The following is a 24531-nucleotide window of genomic DNA, read 5'->3' as shown; positions in this document are numbered from 1 at the left end:
GGTATCAATTGAATTGATTACACGAGATTGAAGATTGAACTTCCTCTTTTTTATAATTTTTTTCTGTCAAATTTTTGATGCCCGTGGAGTAAAAATGTTCAATTGGAGATAAATTCCAATTATAATATTTAAGAAAGACTCGCCCCAAACAGTATTATTATTTAATATTGGAGATATTTTAGAGAAAAATTATTCCGCCCAAAACACGACTTCAGGAACGAGAGCAAACAAACACAAGGCCCAATTTTGATCACATGCAAGAGATGAAACTTTTCCTCCCAGGGAGGAGTTGTGCGAGACGCGCGCGCCTGTTTTATTTTTATTTTCGATGATGCCTGGAAATGATTTCTCAGCGTGAGGCCTCTCTCGTGCGTGACCCGCGAGAGAAAAGAGTTATCCACCCATCAGGGCGCGTTCCGAGTCATCAAGGAAACACAAAGGGCCAACTCAAACAAGAGCAACACCGCCTCGCAGCCACGACAAATCGGCACGAGCACAAAGATGCACGCAAAAGAAAAGCCGCGTGTGAGAAATTTGACGGCGCTTTTTGATGTTTCGACACTGGGTTTTTACTAAAGGAATTTAATATAACTTGTAATTTGAGGTTAAATAATACATTGCATAATTCCTGTTAAATTGATTAAATTTCCACTTTATATAAGTGTCTAACTAAGTAAATTAGAGTTACTTTTTCTATAATTCAATATGAATAATAATAATAATATTGAAAATCTTTAAACAATTCTTTCGAGTTCTATTGTATATGCTCACAAAAATTATGAAATTACTTATTATACGTGAGTTAAAGTTTTAAAAGGAAAATTCATTTTAAATAATTATTAATTAAAAAATTAAATGATTGGGGATTGTTGACTAAATTTATTCCAGATCAATGTCTTAACTTATTTAGGCAAGGTGCTTTGTAATTTATTATAAATCAAAGATACACTTCGACTCCGACGCCGGGATTGGTCGAATTCCAGACTCCAGAGAGCGATCTCAATAAGAACAAGCCATCTTTCATAAATTATTTTGAACAAATATTAAAATGCAAAAGTGTTAAACTTGATAATTATGATTTAACTAAAAAATGGCCCCCGGAATAGTTCAATATTATGATTTAAAATCGCATATTTCACTACTACATTTAACAGGAACAATTTATTTAACAATAAATTGTAACTTTTTTTCAATATTATTTGTGCTATTCAGAGCAAATTTATAAGAGATTCAGTATGATATTCATACGTATGTTTAGATAGCTCAAAATAAACTAACTCTCCCACTTACACACTAAAAAACTTGAAATGAAAGATAAACGGCGCTTTGTTCTGCGGCTGCCAATTCGATTTTATTTTTCATCTCGTTGGAATTCGCGCACAATGCATCTGCTGTATTCAATGCCGATCAACCAATTGAAACCAGATGTTGAATAAATGAGAGAGCAAAGAAAACTTCTCTATGCAATTTGTATGTCTCTCTCGTCAAGGCCTCAACATTTATTGGCAAAAGAAGATAAAGATGATCTCACAGAGAGCGAAAACGAAACTTCGCTTCAGTAAAAAAGGACAAAGCTCTGCACTCAAAATCAACCCTCTCCCGAGAGGAGACAAAAAGCGACGAGAGGAATTTCGGTGGAGCAGCAATAACTGATGGGCAGAGATAATTGGCCAGCATCTTCCCAGCGTCTGTCTGTGCCAGTCACGCGTCGCAATCTTGAAAGGAGTAAAAAATAAAAAGAAAACGAGAAGGTTGCTTTTGTGCCTCGTGTCTTGGCGGCACAAAGAGACCCTCTCAAGAGCTGCACCGAAAAAGAGTTTATGCAATGAAAATTTGCTGCACTGATACAGCTTTATCCAAATATTTTGATTCGCAGGTGCACAATCGCTCCTTTGAAAATATTTATTTACACATTTTTTCAAAGAAACCCTTCCCACGTCGCGACCGATTTGCTGCTCCGAATCGGTGATTGAAGTTGTCGTACGGAGGCTACTTTTTGCAGAAAAAAAGAAGAACCACGTGGATAGCAGCCCTTGTTTTTATCCGACAGCAAAAAAATTGAAAAATGTCGTATAGATAGGAGTGGCGAATTAATGGGCCAGCTAATTTATTCGCCTGTGAATCAAACGGGTAACTGGATATTCCGCAAAAGCCGTATCATATTCTTGCGTGCGCGACTGGTTTGGCGAAATTTTCACGCATCGTTAGTTTGTTCTCTCATCAATCGGCTTCAATGGGGGGAAAAATAATAAATACAATTTCTAGAAAGGTGAAAAAATTAAAATTTATATTAGGCCCTCCTGATTCTTATTCTGCTTTTTTGTAATTAAATGGAGTTTACATTACATTAAAAATTAATAATTTTCTGTAAATTTTAATCATTTAAAAAATTCTTTTTGATTTTTTATTTTTAATTTAAAAAAGCTTAATATTATTGATCTAAAGTATTATTTTAATGAAATATTGCGCATAAAATTTCCTCAATCAAACTTAATTTATTTTTTATAAATTCATATTTCCTAACCTGCATTGGCAACCTTCTTTTCTTGAGGATTAATGAAACTTCACTGTGAAAGGAAAGAGGATTTGCACAAACTCGCTTCTCAAAAGGAGCAACCAAATCCCTTTGAAAAACGATCCATCCGCCGCCATCTCTCAATTAACTCATGCAGAAAATCGCGATCGCATTTCTCACCAGCAATAATTCATTTATATATACTTTACGTCTGCAGTGCATACCCATCTGGCGAGAACAATAATTGTAGATCGAAAAATCTTAGATATGCCATTGTTATTTGTTGTAAAAAGGAAATATAGGAAAATCCTGGCCGTGTCACACGAGAGTGTGCTCGAGCGTGTAATTTGATTATTTACGACGATAATCCCGGCAACAAGTCAAGAAGTGTGCGTTGCAAAATAAACATACACAGCGCGCGAGAGAGCAACCTTGCGGTGATTAAATCCATCAATCATAACACACGACAAGTCTAATAAGAAAAATGTTGTGCGCGAAGATAGAAAGTATAAAAACGTCAAGCTTGGTGGGTGTGGAGTAGGTTCCGTTTGTTGTTGTTATTTCTGTAATAAGTGGAATTGCCACCGTGTCTTTATGCTTTGTCGACGCCCTGAGGCGTCTTCGTGAGCTTCGAGACACTTGAGCCAGATGACCTCAAAACCTTTCAGCCTATAGAATGTGCAGAGTTGAGAACGAATATATAATGATGAAGTAATTTATATTTAAAAAATTTTTTATGTAAATTTTTTATTCAGTCCTAATGACTTAAGGATCAGAATTATAAATACTAAATTTTTATTTCAAATTAAATTTGAATTATATCCCAACATTCTCTTCAAATGAAAATTTGAAGTTTGGATTCTAAGCAATGGTTATTACACCACGGATAATAAGAAAAAATTCGCATTAGAAATTTTCTGATATTTAATAAAATTTTCTAAGCAAACAATAACATATACGCGAAAATCAAAAAGTTAAAAAAAAATCAAAATAACTTCTTAAAAATCAATTCAATATTTTGAGTGTAAAAAAAGTGTTGAATTTAAGTCAGTTAAATAATATAATATAACATTTACGCAGTTCATTTTATTTAATTGATTGAATTTCAGCTTTCAAATTAACAAGAGCACGATAATAAATATAGATTGCATATGACGAGCGCTGAACCATCAATTACACAAGAATCTGTCACTTGCACTTGATGCAGAGCAGTCGTCTTGATGTTTCTCGCTGTGTTATTGATTGTTCCCGTACATACGCGACTCACTCAACTCTCGGCGCGGTGGCGTATTAAAAACTAACATTTGGAGTAATGCTGACACATATGCGCGTCTCGCCGTGTCTTTCTCCGCACAAACGTCGACTTGAATTTCATTTATCACGCCGGTCGGGAATTGAGCATTCAAATTAACCCTGCAAAGCTCGAGACGCATAAATGTCAACCGCTGCGCGCTCACCAAGTTGATTAGCGCCCCATTCATAACGAATCGTTTGTGTCCCGCTGCTTGTCAGATTATTTTTATACGTCTCTAGTCTCAGCTATGCGAAGAAACGTGCACGTTGACGTGCTGGAACTTGGCGTTTGAGTGATGATTGGACCCATTTGGTGCCTTGTCCCAATAGTAAAACGAGAGGAATGTAACCGAAACTTCAGACATTTTTAGGAAAAAATAGCCAAATGAAATTTAGAAATTAAACTAATGCTCATGTAATTAATTGAAGTTAAATGCTGAACTTTTTTTATAAAATAAAACTAGAAATAATTAATTATTTATTCTAAATTCATTGTCATTTCATCAAAAAGAATATAATACGCTTTTGGTAAAAAAGGAAATCTGGAATAGATCTCCAGCATTAAATTGGAATGAAATATCACAAAACCCTTTTCTTTAAATGGGTGATTTTATCATGGGACAATAGTAAGTATAATATATCTTCTTGAAAAATATAAGGCGACAGTTAAAAACCCAAATTTTTGTTTTTAAAATTGTAAACTTGAGCAATCATTGGCGTTATCATTTAATCAGTTTTCAAATTAACCGGAATCCCACTCATTTACGCCATTAAAAGTCAGAAGAAATAAGAATTTGTTCAAAATAAATTTTAATTAAAACCTTTTACGCACATTTATCCAGCAGGCGCACCGATTTCATTTATATATGTAAAATGCATACTTTTGTTGATTTCTGTCTGTACTCAGCACTGATCCTCTTTTTAAAAGGGATTCTAAGAAACATATTGCGTAGGAATTTCCTCGTTTTTGATTCATGGTTGGGAGCGTGTGCACTTTTCTCAAGAATCGCACCCTTGCACGCTTCATAAAACACGATTTTTTTTTTCTTTTAGTCACACGAACGCACGCAGGACATCCGCAATGTGTTGCAACCCGCACGACCGAGAGATAAATCAGCGGCAGTTTTAGCACTTCTCATATTTTCCGTCAGCGGTCGGTCGGTGTCGTCTTTCAATTAGGCACCTCCCGCGGCAGCCAGAGGTCACAGGTCACGAGTGCCGCAAACAGTGACAAAAACAGGAAGGAGAAACCCTGCCGAAAACGCCGCCGTTCATAATTGGCAGCAGCCAAAGAAGTTCTTAAATGACAGCGGAAAACTTTTCTCTCCAAGTTTATAACTCGTTCGATTCGTCTCGCGGCTGAGAAAAAAATAATTCCGCCCTTTGCGAGTGCAGCTTGTTTTGAAGTCTCGAGGGCTTTGGCGTCTGGTCGCACACGTGTGCGTGTTTTCCACAGCCGGTGCATTTCACGAACAATAAATACAAATGTTTCCAAAGACCCCCTTAGCAGCGGCTCATTATGCTCTCAGTGAATCTGCATATCGAGCGCGACCCTTCACCTTCCATTCAGCTCCGCTTGTCAATTAGCAAAAGCGTTAGCCATGAAACTGGCTCGTTTATTGTAAAGGGGCTGCTGTGAAAACATGGCGACTTCAAAAACTCGAGCAATTAAGAAAGGAAAAAAATAATTAGAAGCCTAATAAACATAATTATCGATAATTATAATATTTAAGTAAAAATAGTAAAAATTAATAATAATAACTTTGAGTAGTTCCACTGAAGTATTATAATTAATGGAGGAATATGATTGTATCATTATTAAGTGATTGGATTTTTTATAGAAAAAAATACATTGTAACTACTAAACATTTTTTATAAAAACTTTATTACTAAAGGAAATAATTTATTTTTAAATCTTGCAAAAAGCAGTCACTAAACTTTATTATTAAAAAGTAAATAATAACCTCGTATTTTCAAATTAGCTTTGCCAGCCAGCAGCAATTAGAACCAATTTGAAGCCGGGCGGCTCGAATATCAACAGTTTTCTGCTTTAATTTGCAACCGTATGGCGCAAAATTAAAGGCCTGTTGCCGGATCATAATTAAGCGCGACCCATTCACGACCTATCAGCTACATGAGCTGTGACAGCCAACATTATTTCAGAGTCGAAAACAAATTCCGGCAGTAAGCCGAAACCGGGCAAGACACAAATTATTTACTATACGTCAGGCTGCTGTCATTTTCCGAGATAATTAGTGGCCAAGTGACCATGCAAGCTGACATTCGACGCTGGTCTTCCTCCTACAAAAGTCAAGAAACCATCCGGCCCGCTGGAAGACTTATCGGTGTGGGAACAAGAAAAAGCGGCGACGCATGGTTTTCTCATTAAATCGGAATATAACTTTTCGGGGGCTTGGCGAGTTGACAAACCGAGTTTGGGTGTTTGTGGGCGACTTGCGGAAGGCATTATTTCTTCTCGAGACGCCCACTGCAACCCTCGCAGTGCGGACCGACTGTTTGCACAAAAATTCTCGCTTTGCTCTTTTGTTCCAAAACACCACTCCTTCAACGACCGTGTGAGTGTTTTTGCTGTCGAGTGTTTAATGAGCGCACAGAGGGCCTTTCAAAATCCATCATTTCTGACTGCTGATTGTTCTTTCTGTTCCCACGTCTGTGCGTTTTCAAATAAAAGCGTCACAAATTATTATTAAATTATTTTTCCCACTCTCTTCAACAAATTTGTTTAAGTGGCTGTTCAAGACTCAATAGGTAATATAAAAATCAGAATTATTTTTCTGAATCGAACAGAAAGGACCGCACAGGGATGATTAATTGAATGTTCGCATTTCAATAATTTAAGTCCTCTTTCATCTCAAGAGTAATTCAAAGCCGTGCTTGTGTACCCCCTGGAAGTTAGCAGTCAACACTTGACAGGTTTCGCTTTCAGGCTTTCTTTCTCTCGCTCGAAACTGGCGCAGTTCGAGCAGGGCAATGAAAATAAACAATGCGCCCCCGGCTGACTTCTCTTCTCGTCCCCGCATTTTTAATATATGAATTCAGAACTGAACACAACAGCATCACGTGTGCGTGTTGCTGGTTATTTTTACAAAACCATCATCAACACATGCACACCCTTAAAAACTCTGACTGAATCGCACCGCAGTTTGCTTCGGTTCCCATTGCTCCTCAGCTGTAACCACTTGAACGGGTGGTTTACTTTTTCAAAGCAGAACAACGTTTTCAGCTCCTGCTTTGTAAGTACGGGTATAGAGAGAGTGTAGTTTTCGTTCGATAGCAGCTCCTAACTATCGCGAGGGGATCAAGAAAGCTCTCAGATCACACTTCAGGAAAGTGTATTTTAATTTAAGAAGTTTTTTAATGAAGTTTAGTTTACTAAATACTTTAGTAATAGGTATTATCTACATAAAACCAGATTAAAATAGAGTGCAGCATCTTGATTCAAATACGTTTTTGAAAAAAAGGATTTTGTATTTAAAATTTACTATAAATTGTTATTTTGGGGGAGAATCAATTTAAAATAAAATTATTAAATTTTTCTGTAATGAATGATTCAAAAAATTATTATGTTATTGAATATATCATGGGAAGGAGAGTTCAAAATTAAGAAACATTTTAATTTTATGTGTTCGCCAAGCCATAATAGTTCTTTGTTGAGCTATAAAAATGTTTTAAACAGAATCATTTTTATGAACATTTCTTTCTTATAAAATTATAATTTTTAATTTTATATCAATTTGTGTTTTGTTCTATTAAAAAAGATGTACTGTTCTATTATTAATGTTCCTCATTTAAAACTTTCATTAACACGCATAAAGAAATTTATATCATATGATAATAAATTTAGGCCAAAACTGACTGGTTTAAATTACTCAATCCTGTTGCATTAGAGGAGGAGAGGAATTAAACAGCACGTAATAAGAGGGAGCGCTGCTCTAATTTGAAGAAGTTATGAGGAAGAGTGTAAAAAACAGAAGCTGCTGAGAAGTCCCAGAAGTTTCATCTGCTGCGAGAAAAGCATCGGGTTTCTCGTCCTTTATCTTTTCTGTCACTCACTCTCTGCTGCACGCCTTGAGAGAAATATGAATGTAAGAGCGGTGGCATATTTATTTATCAGAAAAGCGCTGCGAGTCCCAAGCACAAGTGGAAATCTGCGCCGAGCGAGACACGTGGCTCGCGAACTTCTTTCTTTTTTCGATCTGGTAGCCACTTTTGCTCTCTGAATGAATATAAATTTAACGACGAAATTGCGCCGTTCGCGGCCCACGTGGATTCCTTTGCAAAGTTTAAGGCGTTCCCTCTCATTAAAATAAATTTGCGCCTGGCCGGATCGACTCGCTTGTGAAAAATATTCGGTTTTTTAGCGAGAGAGCAGATGTGCCTTTGCGAGTTTTTTTTCAATGTGATTTGAGTCCAGGCATTAGTGAGAATTAGCCGGGATTATGACTGTGGTCGCACCCAATATTTTAGATCCGATGATCGCTCTTGATGTGGGTCGAAACTCGGTTGGAGGAAAATTATAAATTCAAATTAAATGAAATTAATTAATCTGTAATAGAAATAACGAATTGGAGCGCGACGGATTTCTTTTTTCGCAGCTCTGTTTTTGCAAAATATTGACGACATTGGAAAAAATTATGTATTATTAAATTATTATTTTTTTTTCTTTTCATTTTTACACCTCATAATATGGTTCAAATTAAAAGAAAAGTAACAGAAATACAAAAATTAAATTCATAATTAACTGTGCGCGCTATATAAATATGATAGCATTGAAAACTAAAGCAAAAAAATATATATTTTACCCGAAATTGTTAGGGTCATATTAATGAGAGATTGAGGTATGCAACTTGCTCTACTCAGAGGTCGAACAGGCAACATAAATTCTTTTTGTTAATGTTACGAATGTTACAAAATTAAAGATATTAATATAGTACAGAAGAAATATTACGAAACATAAAATATACGACACTTTGCAACTAAAAATACAATTAATACACTTAAAATATCTTTCTGCTATATTTATTAATTTTTTTAAAAATTACATGAAACCTTTTTGATAGTTGCGTGGTGGCTTTTTATTTAATTTTTGATCTTCATTGAATTTGCTGTTTTAATTTCAACCAAGCGATGTGAGAGTGAACTGGTCCAAGCAACAATTTCTAGTCACGATTATTATCAATTCGCACAGGTGAGACGGCGAAACTGGGTGGAATAAATTCAGTTGTCACGAAAGTCGCACAAAACTTTCGGTCGAGTTAAAAGTAACACAATATTATGCGGTGGCTGATAATTTACGAGTGCGGGAACGGGACGCATGGTAGGTATATTTATATAAAAAGCCGAACAACACACCACTTTTCGCTATCATAATAATATTCAAAGTGGCAGTCGCTCGGTCGCATTTACATTTAATAAAATGTGTACGCGCGGAGAGAAAGACACACACGCTTCGGCGGGCTGAACGCACGGAGTGTCTTTTTAAAGCGCACGGGACTTGTTGCTGCGGCGGAGCGGTAGTCGCGCGGCAGTAAATAACAGTGCTAACAAGTGATTTGCATACATTATTTGACACACCACGCGCATAAGCCAAGGGCGGAATGTGGGGGCCTGTGTGTGGGGCATCTCGCCTCATTTTACGCTCCGAACACACACACCCATGCACTCACTCGCAGCCCAGTTTGCTCAACCGATCTTAATCTCTTCGCCTGCACTTAGCGCACAAGTATCGTTTTTCCCACTGGAATTATTTTACTTTTGTTCCAAATCTCATGTCCAACAGTCGATGTCTTTGAGGTTCATAACAATTCAAGAATCAAAACTTTGATAAAAAAAAGTTTAAAGTAATTTATTTTGTACTGATTAATGTTAAATAAGTATGTTGTATAAATAAGTCACATTAAATACTACCAAAATATGGGTTTATAAAGTTAACGTAAGTAGTTCTTTATGAGTCTTTGATTTTTTCGGATTTTTTCATGTCATGTGGTTTATTATGTGAAAAAAGCCATAAAATATTAAGAAAATTTGTATTTTTTTCTTTTGAATTTTTTTTGATTAATTAAAAATAAGTATTATAAATTTAAAAAATAACACAATCACACAAATATGTCTAAATGAAAGTTAAATAAAAAAAAGTAGTTAGAACTCGTAGTATTTTAAATATTTCCAAACATTGAATTTAAGAAATATTGAAACCAGGTAACCGTCGTTGCAAAGAAAATAAAATTATTTTTTTCCTGAATATTTTTAATGGATTTCTATGTTTAATAAGGGCCGGATTTTGTTGAAAAATAATTACTTAATTTTATATAAAATCAGCATAAAATATCTTTTTCTGTAAAAGAAAAAACATGAAAAATTATTGTTATGCATACCATAGGGCTACATTGATATATGATAATCAAATTTTGAAGTCACAAAATAGCTCAATTCTTTTTTAACATGCGAGTTTTTATTCGATGAGAGCTATCAGAAGAGTATATTGTCCAATTTTGTCCACCATATTCAAATTTCAAAAATAGCCCGAGTCAAGGTAGGCTTTTGGATGGCCTTCATTGATAAAACAAATCCAAAAGAAAATAACTCAAGTTCATCAATAAAAAAAAAATATTTGTTTTCTAGAAAAATTTCTTGCATGAAGTTAATTGTTTTTTATTTGAGCAATTGCAGCTTTTGAATCGCTCTCATTATTATTTGCAAACTTCGCGTTACGAAAGCGCAGATGTTTTGCCTTTGTGGTTGTGCGAGCTGATAAAGTGCTGCCGAGATTGTCTCGCTCGCTTCTTTTGTGTAATCGCCCGCCACTGCTTCGGTGCATATACGTGTGCTTATGCAAAACAGCACTCGTCGACTCGGTGCCTGCGAAATAAAAGCTTGCGCCCGACCATATGGCCGCGCGCCGCCGTCGCGCGGTTATTCTTTCACTCAGGCGTGTCTGTCAATCAACTTTCAAATTAAGCACCGCCGCGTTGGAAATTAAATTAGGTGTGGCTGCGCGCGGCCGTGAATGGAAGAGGAGCTGTTGAAAATAATGAATTGGCTCAGCTGATCATTGCCGGCAATCTGCGCGTCGTGCACCACCAATCGGCCACATCGCCAAAATTGAGCATTGTTTGCAATCTCGATTTTGAATCTGCTATGATAAAATCTCCAAAATAACTGAATAAAATTATCGCAAGACCCTATTTGATCTTTTAAATTTAAACTTATACACATATGGAAAAAAAGTTTTTACTTAATACAACAAATTAAGTAATTAATTACATTTCAAATTTAGAAAGATTTACAGAAAGTGATCTTATTATGGTCTTATCATCCTAAAAAGTACGTTATGTGATCATTTGAAGGAAAACTCCATCAGGGTTTTCTTATTAAAAATAAAAAAGTTTCAGTTAATAAAATTTCTTTTTTAAATCTATTAATTCAATAAATTAAATTGAAAGATACTGTGGAACTTAATTATATGAAATCAAGTTTTTAATGTAATAATATTCTATTTATTTGCTTTTTTTTCTCCTTTTTTTTTAAACTGCATGATTTTGGATTTAGATTTTTTGCCAATTTTTGCAGAGAAATTCCTCCCCCAGCCAAATCGATGATAAAATTAGCAGAAATTGTTACTAAAATATAATATTATGCAATTAATTGATATCTTGATGGTACATAGGGAAAAATATGAATTCATTTCAATCATATGATTTCGTCTAACTCTAATCATAATTTTGTTAATATTTAAAAACAAAGAATGCTTCTTATTTTTGAACTAGGGACGCAGAAGTTATCCGCCTCCATGCAAACAAAAACATCTGCGGCGAAATCACAGCATTTTTACTGCCCATATGCGGGTGCATGCGTGCGACCCGGAGGCCTTTTCTTTTACCAAATCCTCTTCATTTATGATATCTGGAAACAAGTACATGTGTGCGTCCTCCCACGCTGCGCTGCAGTTGAAACATCTTTTTCAATATTTACCCAGCACACCTGTTAGCCTCTGCGAAAGAAGCAGCGGAGAAGGTTGTCCGCCTTTCGCCTTCTGCATTTGGCAGCGAATTTTTTTCCACTCATCACGACGTTGGCGGGGATTAATTGATTTCATTAGCATAATTAGGCATAGTGCATTCTTTCATTTTTCATCAGGTGGTTTTTAAAAGATTCTGAATGGACAGTGTAATTGTTGCACGAATTAAGCCCAAGGACCATTCATTGATTCGGGAGTGGCTTTGTTTGCATTGCATTCAAATTTAAGCCAGTTGGTTTTACATCATCGCGTTGTCCAGCAAATTGAGTTTATTTGCTTTTGGCCCAAATCGTCAGCCTTTCATTGAATATTCATCTTTCGCCTTTTCTCATCCGGGACAATTTTCACGCCGGGTGCAGCATGTTTTAGAATTCACTTAGCATTACTGCTGCTGTATGTTTGCTCTCTCACGCTTGCATTTAGTCAAAAAAGAATGACAAACCATTATATTATATATTTTCCTTCTAATTTCCTGCTCCTTTGCTTGACACAAATTATACACGGACGGGGACCTCTACTGTGAAAATACATAAAACTCGAAATGTGTCTAGACGGGTATCACCCATGCATTCAAGAGCAGACTCGTTATTAAAATATTTCAGCTTCGTGTTAGTGGAGCAAAACATATTTTATTTTTTTATTACTCGCTAACTGCCACGGGGAACAGAGGGGGCGCGTGTTCAGGATCTGTGCTGTTGTCGCTTAGGTTTTTTTACATGTTAGGAATAAAATAAAATTTTTGTGAGTAAATCCAGCAAGAGATCCTGTTGCGCATAATTAATAGTTTCCACCCTGGTGGGTGCTTTAATTTGCCGAGGCTGCGCGCCGTAGGTCGTTTAAAATATTACATAGAAATATTTGAGGATGCTATCGTGATATAGGTGTGTGCAAAGAAGCGGGATGTGGAGCCTACGTGCAATTTCACGCATTTTATTCTCATGAATCATCAGATGAAAGAGAGAAATGAGGATTGTGTAACAAAACTCATGCTGCATTACTCCAGTAAAATTAAGGTTAGCACTTAAAGCATATACTATTTTCTTGTAATCAGCTAATTTAAGGTGTTCAAAGTTATTCAATATCATTTTTAAAGTTTCAAATTTTTTAAATTCTTAAATAAAATTTTAACTATTTAACAATGCATAATAATAAATTTTTTTATGCTGGAATGATTTCGTCGCATATTGAATTGAATATATTTAATTAAATTATACTATTCATATATGCAAAACATGTCAAAAGTTTTAATTTCGTTTATGTCTCCACTTTTTTTTTCATTTCTACAAAAGAATTGAGGTACTTGAAATTTTATCTCTTTAAGCGTCTTTAAGATAATTTTTAATAATGCAATTTGCGTTGATATTAACAGCAAAAAAATATTGAAATTGCATATTGTAAAGCATGGAAATTTGATAAAACCAAATTAAAATAAATAAATATATCCCGTGAAATAAAGATTGGTTCTTAATTATTTTTTACAGCCCTCTGTTCTCAATTGAAGTGTTATTGTTGGAATCAATCCTGTTCTCCTATGGCTCCCAATAAAAGAAAGCCCACTGCGGGATTTATTTGGCCTTATTGGTAAATAATATCAAGTTGTATCGCTAGAGGCTCCAATTACCGGCATTTATTCCTCGCCGTTGTAAAAAGCCGTGTGCTTGTTTGCGTTTAAATAGAAATAAGAGCAACACCTGCGCCCGAGCTGTTATAAAGGAGTTTATTCTCGCTGGCGTGCATTTTTTTTTATTTATGATTTACAAGTGGACCAAAGAACAAGAGAGAGAAAAGTAGAAGTGTATAGAGAGGCATAATTGACTATAAATAAGCGGCGCAGGGCAAATAAACTCAAGTTAATTGAGCGAGGTGATTTATTCATGATTCTATGCGCCGCCTTCTCATTTTGTTGTTGTTGTTGTCTAGCGGACGAATGGAAATAAGTCATTTAAATGGAAATATTTTTCCAACCAACTCTGCGTTTTCGAGCCTAATTGAGATGTGTTGAATCACAGTTATCTACATAATTTTTTTACCCCCGAGGAAAATCGATCGATAAATTACAGGATGCCACTTATTATAAAAAGCTGGGAAAATAGTGGAAGGTGTGAAAATGCTGTAATTTGATTTTGGATTAAAATTTAATCTGATTATAATCACATCTATTATTCAGGAAAAATTACGACAGCATAGTTTTGTGAAGTCCAAATTACGGCTCGTAAATTGGTTGCTCATAAAATATTCATAAATTCGATTATTGGCCGGTGTTTTGTTCGGAATCAACAGGTTTATTTTGCAGCTTCTTCTGCTCTTCGGCGGGAATGACTTGCTTCTGCCTCAGGAAAAAGGGCAAAATGTTCACAAGATGGTTCAATTCCTTGATCAAAAACTTGGCGGTGTCCTGGTCCTTGGCATTGACATTGATCACAGTAATCTCCAAACCACTGGCGGAATTTTGAGGTTGGGTGACGTACGCGTAATTGTCGCCGTAAAAGTTGGTTGCTGGGTCGTAAGGGTCGTAATAATATTTCTTCAACTGATCCACCTGGTCAGACTGTTCTGGTTCTTGGACGGGAGATTCTTCCTTGGATTGTTTTTTGGAGGAGGAATGCGAAAACGACGTAGACGAAGAAGACGATGAGGATGAATCTGCGTCTGCAATATTTCCCTCAGAGTTAACAACCACCTTATGTGAAAATTGGGAGATTTTAGGTTAGCTAAAATTGAAAAATACTTTCCTTACTTCTTCAATCACATCATTGTTGCCATTTTCATTCAGATTGAATTCCTCCACTGCCAATTTGCCCTCAGTTAAAACACTTGACTTTCAAAATAAAATAAATTAATTAGTATAAAGATGCGAAAAAGTCAAAAGAAGGGCATGAATAGCTTTAATAATATAAAATCTTGATTGAATTTTCTAAAATTATTTCTACCGGTGCAATAAAAAAGAAATGAATTTTTATCAATCGTATTTTTAGCTCTGAAGCAATTCCAAGTGAGAGGCATTTTTACATGGCTGCTGAATACAGAAACTGCTGATGCTCATATTGTGTGTATAAAGAAATAAAAAAAAACGTATTTTTCGAAAACATCTAAACAAAATATCTTCATGCACCTGCATATCCTCATTTTCAGGTATACAATTTTTTTATATCCAAAACTTTTCAAGCCCTATGTAATAATATGTTTATAAAAATTTTGAATATACTGATGCTCTTCTCTTACCTCTTTATATAGTAGAGTCAGATATAATAATGGCCTCCCGTTTGACGAGTTTGTCGGGTTTCTTGAAAATTAAAAAAAAAATATCAAGTTCCACTAAAAAAGATTTTTAATAAAATAATTTACGTTTTTATTATCAGGTGGATTCACTACTTTTACAGGAGGCATTTCAGGGACGATATTTTTTATTTCTCGAAAACCAAGTTCTAAATGATATTATTTACATTAATAAAAATATACATATTATGTACTATGGATATTTCATGATGCAATTCGGTGCAACGCGCGCAGCACAGAATAATTGATCTTAATTTTTTAAATTTTTACTTTGGATTTATTCAGGTTCCTATGCGGAGATACACAAATTTGTAAATTACGAAAATTCTAATTCTATATGTTTTGAGTGGGTTGAGTAAATTGAAAATTGCTCTCAAATAGCATCATAAAACTAACATTCTGATTTTAGTGGTTTCAATTGTTACGTTTTATATAAATTTTTACCTCTCCTCAGGCCATTTTGCCGTTCTTCAAGGGTTGGGCCGGTTAGGGGTTGAGGTGCACCAGCAGCTCCATTTGCAGCTTCCAAAGGTGCAGCAGCAATCTTAGACGGAATTCGATTGTTAAAATAAACGAATTAAAAATTTTAAGACGTATGTACCAAAGTTGCTGAGGAAAGAATAGCAAATACCAGGAGCACCATTTTGCTCCAAGTTTTCGCTCTCGCCTACAATAAAATGATTTGTATAGTAACTTTGGGATGGAACATATTTGAATACCTTTTCTTTCCCACTTTTGCTTATCGCAAATTGAGCTAAATGCACAAAGAGCACGAAAATATGGAAAATCACGTATTCTAAGTGCCGATAAGTTAAATTTTAAACATAATTTTAAATGGAGCGATTTACGGCATTTAAAATAATAGCAGGAAAACTGATTTTCTAAAGAGAACGCGCGTAGGAAACGTGAAAGATGCGAGAGGGGGCTGAGTGATTTATCGCGGGGTGCGTGAAAACGCAATCATTAGCGGGGGCACTTTATCAGAACATGAACCCTCCCAGCGTGCAGCCCTTTTAATAGCGCTCATCACCAACCCCATCAATCCTAGCGGTATATACTTCTTTAAAACGGTTATATTAATTCAAAATTATCCCTTGGATTTCAACAACCCTTTACGCCAAAACCAACGAGAGGAAGAAGGGAACAACAAGATTTAAATTTATTTGCTTACCTTCAATTACAAAAATTTTCATGCTTGCATCTTGAAATTTTGTATCCACTTCACATTATTCTAAAATCTTTGAAAAAATAAATAAATAATAACCCTCGTTTTTTTGATCTAAAAAAGTTTAAGCAATGAATTTAGTGGACGATTTTCAGATCCAATGTTAAATTTTTAATTGAAATTTTTTATCTCTTATTTGTGGTTAAGTTTTGGTGGTCTAGAATAAATTAACATTGCATTTCGTACCGTCTGCTGGAAATTTAATAAGCCTTTGATTTTTTAACTTATGCATTTAGAAGTTTTAATTTCCAAAAAGTCTGATTTAATTAAATTTGCATTGTCTGCACTATTCTTTTAATGTCCTGAAATTTTTTTATGAATAGCTCTTGTGAAGAAGCTATCGTAAAAAATTAAATCTCTTAGACAGTGACGACAGTGGTGTTCCAAACACAACATAACAGTTTATCGCCTAACGCGCACTCAATTTAGTATAAATGTTTGGTGCAATTAGTGCAGCGTCACGCAAGCGCCTTTTCACTCTCGGTTTCTTAAACGCGCCGCCGAGAGTTAATTATCGACTTGATACATTTAATTGATGGCAGCTAACGGGTTTCTGCATCCGTCGTCGCAGGCAAGCGGCCTTCCCTGTTCGGGTTAAGGTCTTCACTACGTACCTGCTTTGCGCACTTGCATATACCGGCGGCTGATCCATTTATTATAAAATTTGTCCGTCTATCGCTTTCCTTTCTTCAACTGGTGCTCACTTTTGCTTTGCTATAGTTATATAGTAAATAGACTGTACTATTTGGTACTATTCTGAAAATAATTATTCTAACAATTTTTCCTATTTAATGAATAAATATACGAGTGCTTGTTCCTCTCTAACCACATTGCTTTTACAAAAGAAAAAAATTAAACACCTGATGGACACGCAATGGTGTAGATTTTAGATTTTACTCAATTTCGAAGGCTCAATTAATATCAGGCACGTGAGGAGACGTTTATGGAGTATAGAAAACGGGCTTTCCTTTTTTAATTTTTAATGGCTTTACCAGTTAAGTCACAGTCCTCAGTTTTATTTCATGAGCAAAATAAATTAAAAATTGAATGAAAATTTAATACCTAAATATTAATATTTGCATGAACTCTACTATTTTTAATCTTTTAAACATTATCAGTAAGAAGATTTCGGAACATTTAGTCGAATTGAGTAAAATACATTACATCGCAAGATAGACAACATAATGTATTCTAGTGTTTTCACCGAGTCTTTAAGGAATTATTATTATGTTTATATTTAATTATCCAGCATGATTGCCTTATGTTACAATTTATAATAATATTATTCATAGATATCCTGAAAAGCGTCTTGACAAATCAAGCTAGTGAAATGTGCTGGAAATATCATCAAGCGAAAAATTGTTGATTATTAATATGCACTTCTTCCATATCATTAAAGAAATGGCTGTAAACAGTAATGCAATCCAAGTTGAGAAAGACTTTTAAAATTTACGATAATTTAATATCTTGATATTTATACCCTTTGCTTTCACTTAATTTTATTTTTGAATCAGTATTGTATTTTTGAATGCGTGAAATCATTTTAAGTAAAATGCACTTGGTAAAAACTATAATAAATAGTTTATCAAAGTCAAGCATAAACTGAACTTTCAAATTAGAGAGAGATCTGAATTTAGGATGGATCTATGGTCTAGCTAAGGATTTCTTTGATTAATTTATAAAATATCAAACATAACATTTTTCTCATTACCTTCATAAACAAATAAAATGAAATAAAAAAATCTGTTTTTAAGTTGCCTAATTTGTTTTTATTTTCTTTTAGTTATTGAATTGGATTTTTTTTTTTTAAGTTCTCATTTTGATTTACTGGATCATTTGATCAATTTTAGCAGTCCTTTCTTTTTCGGTCCAACTTCTACTTAGTCTGAGCAATCGCAATCGCCGGAGCAGCCACACACCGTGATGTGCACGGTAGCAGGAAGCCTGATCTTGGCGCAGTTGTCATGATTACTATTACTATCATTGCCTGTAGAGCCGCTATCGTTGCAGTCACTGTCGTTTGATCCTGAGCCACCGGTATTAGGTTTCTTAGTTGTGGTGGTGGTAGTAGTGGTTGTGGTTGTGGTGACGCATCCATTGGGACCTGGCAGCTCGTTAGGGTCATCGCACTCTGGACGGCACACTCCATCTGGACCCATTTGCTCGCCTGGCTTGGTACATTTGGGGTAGCAATTTCCGTCAGCAGCGCGTTCTTCTTGGTCAGGTTTGCAGGTTGGACGGCACTTGTTGTCGGGACTCACTTCTTGATTAGGTGGGCAGGTTGGTCTGCAATTATCATTTTTATCAAGTCCTTCGCCGGGTTTGCAGGTTGGTTGGCATTCGTTTTTTTTATTGACAAATTGACCGACTGGGCAGGCTCCAGTGCACCTGCCGTTGTTATCTAAACGTTCATTGGATTTACAAGCTTTTGCGCATTCTCCTTTTCCGTCGGGCACTTCGTTGGCTTTGCACTCTTTTTGGCACTTATTATCACTTTCTTTGCGATAGTAGCCATCTTTACATTGCTGCTGGCAAGTACCAGTATAATCGAGTTCTTGAGACTTCGGGCATACGTTGCCGCAATTTCCTTTAGGATCACGTGTTTGGCCCTTAGGGCACTGATTGCGACAGTTTTCCTTGGAATCGTGTTCTTGACCTGGTGGGCACGTTGGAAGGCAACCTCCACCAGGTTTCCTTTTTTGACCTGCTGGGCATGGCTCTTGGCATTTTCCACTGTAATCATGTTCTTTACCAGCTGGGCATGGATTTTGGCATTTTCCACTTGGATCGTGCACTTGACCATTTTTGCATTTTTTGACGCATTTTCCATTGACGGCAGATTGATCGCCTCTGCACGCAGTTACGCAGTTTCCTTTGCTGTCTTCCAAATTGCGAACTGATTTGGAGTCACAACGGCATTGGCCACTGACTGGTTTTTTGCCTGCGTCGCACTGCCTCTTTTCGATCTCCGCATCAGTCCACATCCACTCGTCATTATCAGCCTGCAATAGTTTCACAAGCGCCATTGATTAATATTAGTTTTACTTGTTTACTGATATCTAATCTCACCCTGAGAATGAATTCTTTCAGCTCCTTTTCTCGGTTTAGGACACCGCCTTGGGCAAGGGTGCACAGGGCCAGACAGCCTAGGAGAGTTGCCAAGATCATTCTTGGCATCCTTGAAGAACTAGATGGTGATATTTGAAGCGCTTCCTTTTTATACTGGATATTGGCTGTTTTTAAAAATATTTGTGTTCGTCATTTGCTTGTGTCTATCTATAAATGAGATACAAAACTGTGATATCAAGAATTTCAAAAAGAGAACTCTGTATTGTTTGTGTTTTCACAAGTTATAAGCTGTAATCGAGGAAATATTTTTGTTTTTACACTTTGTCAAGCTGCGCGATTCAGTAACGCTAATTTTGTCACGGCCTGAGCAAAAGACGTAATATAATTTTCAGAAAAAAAATTGTAAAAATGCTGTATTTTTTTTCAAACGAGGCATATTTTTAGTTTAAAATTGTAGTTGATAAGTATCAGAAAAAAAGTCCGCTAGGAGGAGGTCATTTGTCATTTTTTTCCAATTCCTAAGCAAATTGAAATAGAGTGTGTCTTCAGCATATTTTAATTTAATTTTGTTTATATTTTTAACGAAGATAAAGACATGATTTAAATTTTTTTTATAATAAAAATCAATAAATTTGTTTATTATTTATAAACGGGAATCTGAAACAATTGAATAATTAGAATAATGATTTAAGTTCGTCAAACTTTTTTTGGTCTTTCTTTATGTGAATATTGTGTCACAATAATGTTATCGAAGCTAAATATCAACATTCAGTAAAATCTACAAATTTTATTTGTGAAGAATTTCATATTTGAAATTAAAGCTATTTAATTTTTTCAGACCATCATCACAGCTAAATTAGTTGCCCTCAGTTTTGAACCCAATAAACAAATTTCTGAAACTAAATTAACAAAGTGTCTAAAATAATAAGTTGATTTAATGAATTAATAGGCATGGCATCTTTTATTAATTATGGCGTCAAATAATTAAAAATTAATTTTTTTATGTTATGATCTTTTTTTATTTTCCTCATGATTCAGCATTATTGGACTGAGTGGTCTGGCGTGGAATAAAATTTATTGATTCTGTGTCTCTCTCATCCCCTCATAAAATAGTTTACAGACCTATTTTCAGATCGACGACCACCGCGTCTGGGGCCATAGAAAACGCCAAGTATAAATTTCATCCGTAAAAGATAAAACATCATTTCATGGCGCAGAGACGTTCGCGTGTGGAGTAGATGATCCATTAGAAAGGGGACTTGAATACAGAGTTGGGAAGAATTTATATTTTATTTCCACTAATAATAATTATAGTTTAAAATTGATTTATGTTAATGTTTTTTTAATTAACAGGTCATGCAACAATTTAAATTATTAGATTTTCATTGTGTTTTAAATTATCTAGTTTTTGTTTAAACTGAAGATTTTCCTGATTTGATTCTCTGTGAAGAGCACCTGCTTCGTCCCACGCAATCACTTCACTCTTGGGAGCCTCATAATTCACGTGAAGTGCTTCAGCGCGCGGAGAGAGAGGGCATCAAAAGGGCCCACTTTTGATATTACGCAGGTAACATTAAACTTAATCTTAAACGTCTACCTGATATTCAGGACCATTAGTCATCCTCGCTTTTATCAGAGGAGCATTAGCATAATGGACTCGGATAGTGTTTCTGACAAAAATTATGAGGCGAAGTGAAAAGTGTGCGTTAAAAGCAGCACGGCTTAGAGTCCAGCGTTGATATCGCCTAGGAATCACCTGCCTTTCCTGCTCAACGTCGAGGGGACAGAATTAATACTGAAAAATTTACTAAATCGTTAGAAAATTTAAAAATTAAAAATATCTGTTTACCTATTTCATGTATAATTTAATATCAGTAAATATATTTAATTCCTTCTTTTATATCTGAAACTGAAAATGCTTTTTCAAATATTTCATTTTGAACCTTTCATAAAAAAAAAACATTGGCCCTTACAAATAAATCTTTTAACCTTCAGTTTTTTCAATGCCTTGAGCTCCAACCCTTAAATTATTATATAATTTGGCTGCTGGTGTGAGCACACTTGAGAATACTCCGGCCTGCCTGCTTCTGATGCGTTTTTGGGTTGTGTTATTTTTTGTTTGCCTATGTGCAGTAGTTTTCTCAGAGGACGGTGTGAGAATTAATATGATTGAGTGTTTTGTGTCACGCTGCGAGATTCGTTTGCTCTGGGAAACGCGTTTTTGTCTGACGGGCGCGCGAGTAAAAAGTTTTAGGGCCTGTCTGGCCGAGGGAAATTTCATGATAAATTATTGTTGGCTAACCGTCCCCCCAGAGTGTTCGGACTACTGGCCAGTAGGTTTGGGATTAGAACACGGTCCTAATGCGCTCAGCAGGCCACGCACCCATAAACTTAAGCCCTAATGGCCAAAATCATTATTCAAAGTTTCAAGACGACATAATTTTTTTTTCTAAAACAGTAAACAGCTCTAACTTTGTATACGCAGGAAATATGAAGCTCAATCAAATGATGATATAAACATTGATTTTAATTAAATTTTTTTCATATGAACACTCTTGATGGAAATTATTAGCAGATTAGATCATTCTGATGTGAAATTTGTAAATCTTTATACACAACCTTTGACTGTTTTCTGTTAATTATATTTTTTCTGCAAACATATAATTATTTTACCAAATTTTAAACAAATTTTCAAACTATGTACAATTGATTCTAATTAAAATTCAGACTGGCAAATAATATTTGGAAAAGATTTATTCAAAGGAATTATTTTAAAAATCAACTTTGTGTTATTATCTTGAAAATCATCGCATCGCTTACTAAAATGAATGGAATTAATAGGAAACAATACAATTCATACAGTTTTATTTAAAATATTACTTGTATTATATAATTTGATTGAAACAATGAAGTAAAAAATATTTGGATTTATTTGTGTTAAAAAAAATTAGATTTTATGAACATTATAATTCTAGATTTTACTGTTGATTATTTAAAGATAAAGGTCTAAAGATTTGCTTAAAAAGTCTTTTTAACTATAAAATCTTATAATATAAACGCCGAGAAAAGAATTATTTTATTTTTGCATCCTTTTCCTGGAACGCGCTGCTTTTATTAGGTCTTAATTTTAAAAAGCATCCACCACTTCCCATTGAGTGAATCAACCAATTTGCGCGAATTTATGATATCACTCTCGTAATTTTGGACCACCACAGGCATATCTAAAATTAATGCGAGAGGCAAACACAAAGGGGATCCGACCACGCCGCTGGTGAATTTATCTCATTATTAAAACGAGTGGCTGACATTTCCGAGAAAATCGAGAGAGGGTTCCAACTTTTTGATTCAGCGGCATAACGCAGCACAAAGAAGACTGACGAAACTATTTCACTGCAAGTGGGAGGAAGCTCCGCCGGCAGATGCAAAGTTATAGGAGTCTATTTCGGCCTCCCATGCACAGATTAATTTATGGGCGAAGCGTGCGGGTAAGGAAAATTCCGCAAAAATCAGCTCAGCTCTAGTCCAATAAGGAAATCGAGCATTAATAATCTCCATATTTCATTCAACAGTTTTTAAGTTGTTTTTTAAATATTATAATGCAATATATTTTTGAATATTTTCTTAAATAATTTTTTTTTTCAAGTTTTTTATTATTAATAATAAATAATAATTATTTATTTTATGTTTGCGAATGCTGATAGCCTATAAGGCCTGGAATGGGCACTATGGTTACCAATTTTGATATGTCATTGATTAAGGGTTAATTGGGTAGATGGTGAGGAAATGATCCAGTTAATACTTGATTGCAATACATGATTTCCAACTAAGGAGACACCTATACCCTGAGAAACTTTGTTAGGTACATTGTATGGAAGTTTTAATTTTAAAACCTATTAAAAAAAATGACATGAAAATTATACTTTATTGAGAAATTTTTTGTGATAATTTAATAAGTATATATATTTTTCAATGTTATTAAATTAAAATTCTACCAAAAATCAAGTAATTTTGGTTTACGTAAGAAATTCAACATTCCTAAATTATTTAAAAATAGAGGCATTTATTTATACTTTTACCAAAAGGCTGCCAGCTGATTTTATTACGATCGTCTTGCTTCCAATAAACCAGCATCAGACTCAAAGATAACGATCTTGAGGTCAAATAAACTTGAGGAAGTTTTTTTTTATTTTCTTGAGTCTGCTGTTGGTCCTGACTTGAGCTCATCCTCCTAAGTTTTATTATACTATTTGGTGTCCCAGTGATTGTCACATTTGATGATTGATGCGGGCTGACTGGTGCCTGCTGTATCAACTCTATTAATGCCGTTGACTTGTTATGTATACTTAAGGGGGTGAATTAGTCGGCGACGAGAGCTGTGTGTTTGGCCTCGTTAATCCTTGATATCCGCCTGCTTGCTGTGCGAGGAAAATAAGGTTCTCATCAGAGCTTCTGAAGGTGCAGTTTTGAAAGGGACAAAAAATTATCAAGGAAAGGGATTTACTGAAGTATACCATACTTCTTAATTTCTTTAATTGTTAAGCAAAGAAATATAACCTAGAACTGAAAATTGTATTCAAAATTTCAAACCCGTTTATTAAAAACCGTTTGATTTTGCACTCTTTTTTTATATATAAATTAAATTATAAAATAGAGCAATAATTTTAAAATCTTGATAAATAAATATAGTTGAAATCAATTATAATAAAAATTATACTATGTCAATCCAAACGCCTGAAAAATATTAAAAAGTCCACAATTCCATATTTCTTTTTGATTTTTATCTACAATAAGACACCATAAAAATAACCTCAAAATGGAAGATAAATAAAATATACAAGGGGCCGTTCACGAATGATTTAAGATAAATTGGACAGATTTTTTTTTGTTACGAGCACCACTCTGATTTTTAGATATGTTGTTAGGGTTGATGAGAAACTACTTTGACCAAATTTTTAGACCAAAATATTTATTACTTTTTGAAATATTCGGGTTTTTTGAAAAACTCAAAAATGCTTATATCTTTGCTCCTCTTAGTTTTAGAGCAATTTGGTTTTCACTATAGTAGGTAACTTTTTATTCTGAACAATTTTGCTGTTGACCAAATTGCCCTAGGTC

The 24531-nt window shown here is 34.9% G+C and overlaps 1 protein-coding gene and 1 long non-coding RNA gene across 2 annotated transcripts; both read right to left on the bottom strand.

Moving 5' to 3' along the window:
• Positions 1 to 13948: 13948 nt before the first annotated feature.
• LOC132197530 (uncharacterized) lies at positions 13949 to 15820 on the bottom strand. Its single transcript, XR_009441866.1, has 6 exons — positions 15724 to 15820; positions 15567 to 15666; positions 15192 to 15271; positions 15069 to 15129; positions 14584 to 14664; positions 13949 to 14526 (listed from the first exon to the last, which is right to left on the bottom strand). It is a non-coding gene; the product is annotated as an uncharacterized LOC132197530 (long non-coding RNA).
• A 2273-nt stretch (positions 15821 to 18093) lies between these two features.
• On the bottom strand, positions 18094 to 19569 carry LOC132197101 (proprotein convertase subtilisin/kexin type 5-like). Its single transcript, XM_059620171.1, has 2 exons — positions 19417 to 19569; positions 18094 to 19349 (listed from the first exon to the last, which is right to left on the bottom strand). Exons 1-2 carry the CDS (start codon positions 19522 to 19524, stop codon positions 18228 to 18230), a joined length of 1230 nt encoding a protein of 409 aa, XP_059476154.1. The 5' UTR covers positions 19525 to 19569; the 3' UTR covers positions 18094 to 18227.
• Between the last annotated feature and the right edge of the window lie 4962 nt (positions 19570 to 24531).

The sequence above is a fragment of the Neocloeon triangulifer genome, unplaced genomic scaffold, assembly GCF_031216515.1.
Source record: "Neocloeon triangulifer isolate White Clay Creek 2 clone unplaced genomic scaffold, ASM3121651v1 ptg000012l, whole genome shotgun sequence".
Classification (NCBI taxonomy): Eukaryota; Metazoa; Arthropoda; class Insecta; order Ephemeroptera; family Baetidae; genus Neocloeon; species Neocloeon triangulifer.
Note: the sequence above shows the minus strand (reverse complement) of the source record. Positions and strands in the feature narration are given on the sequence as shown.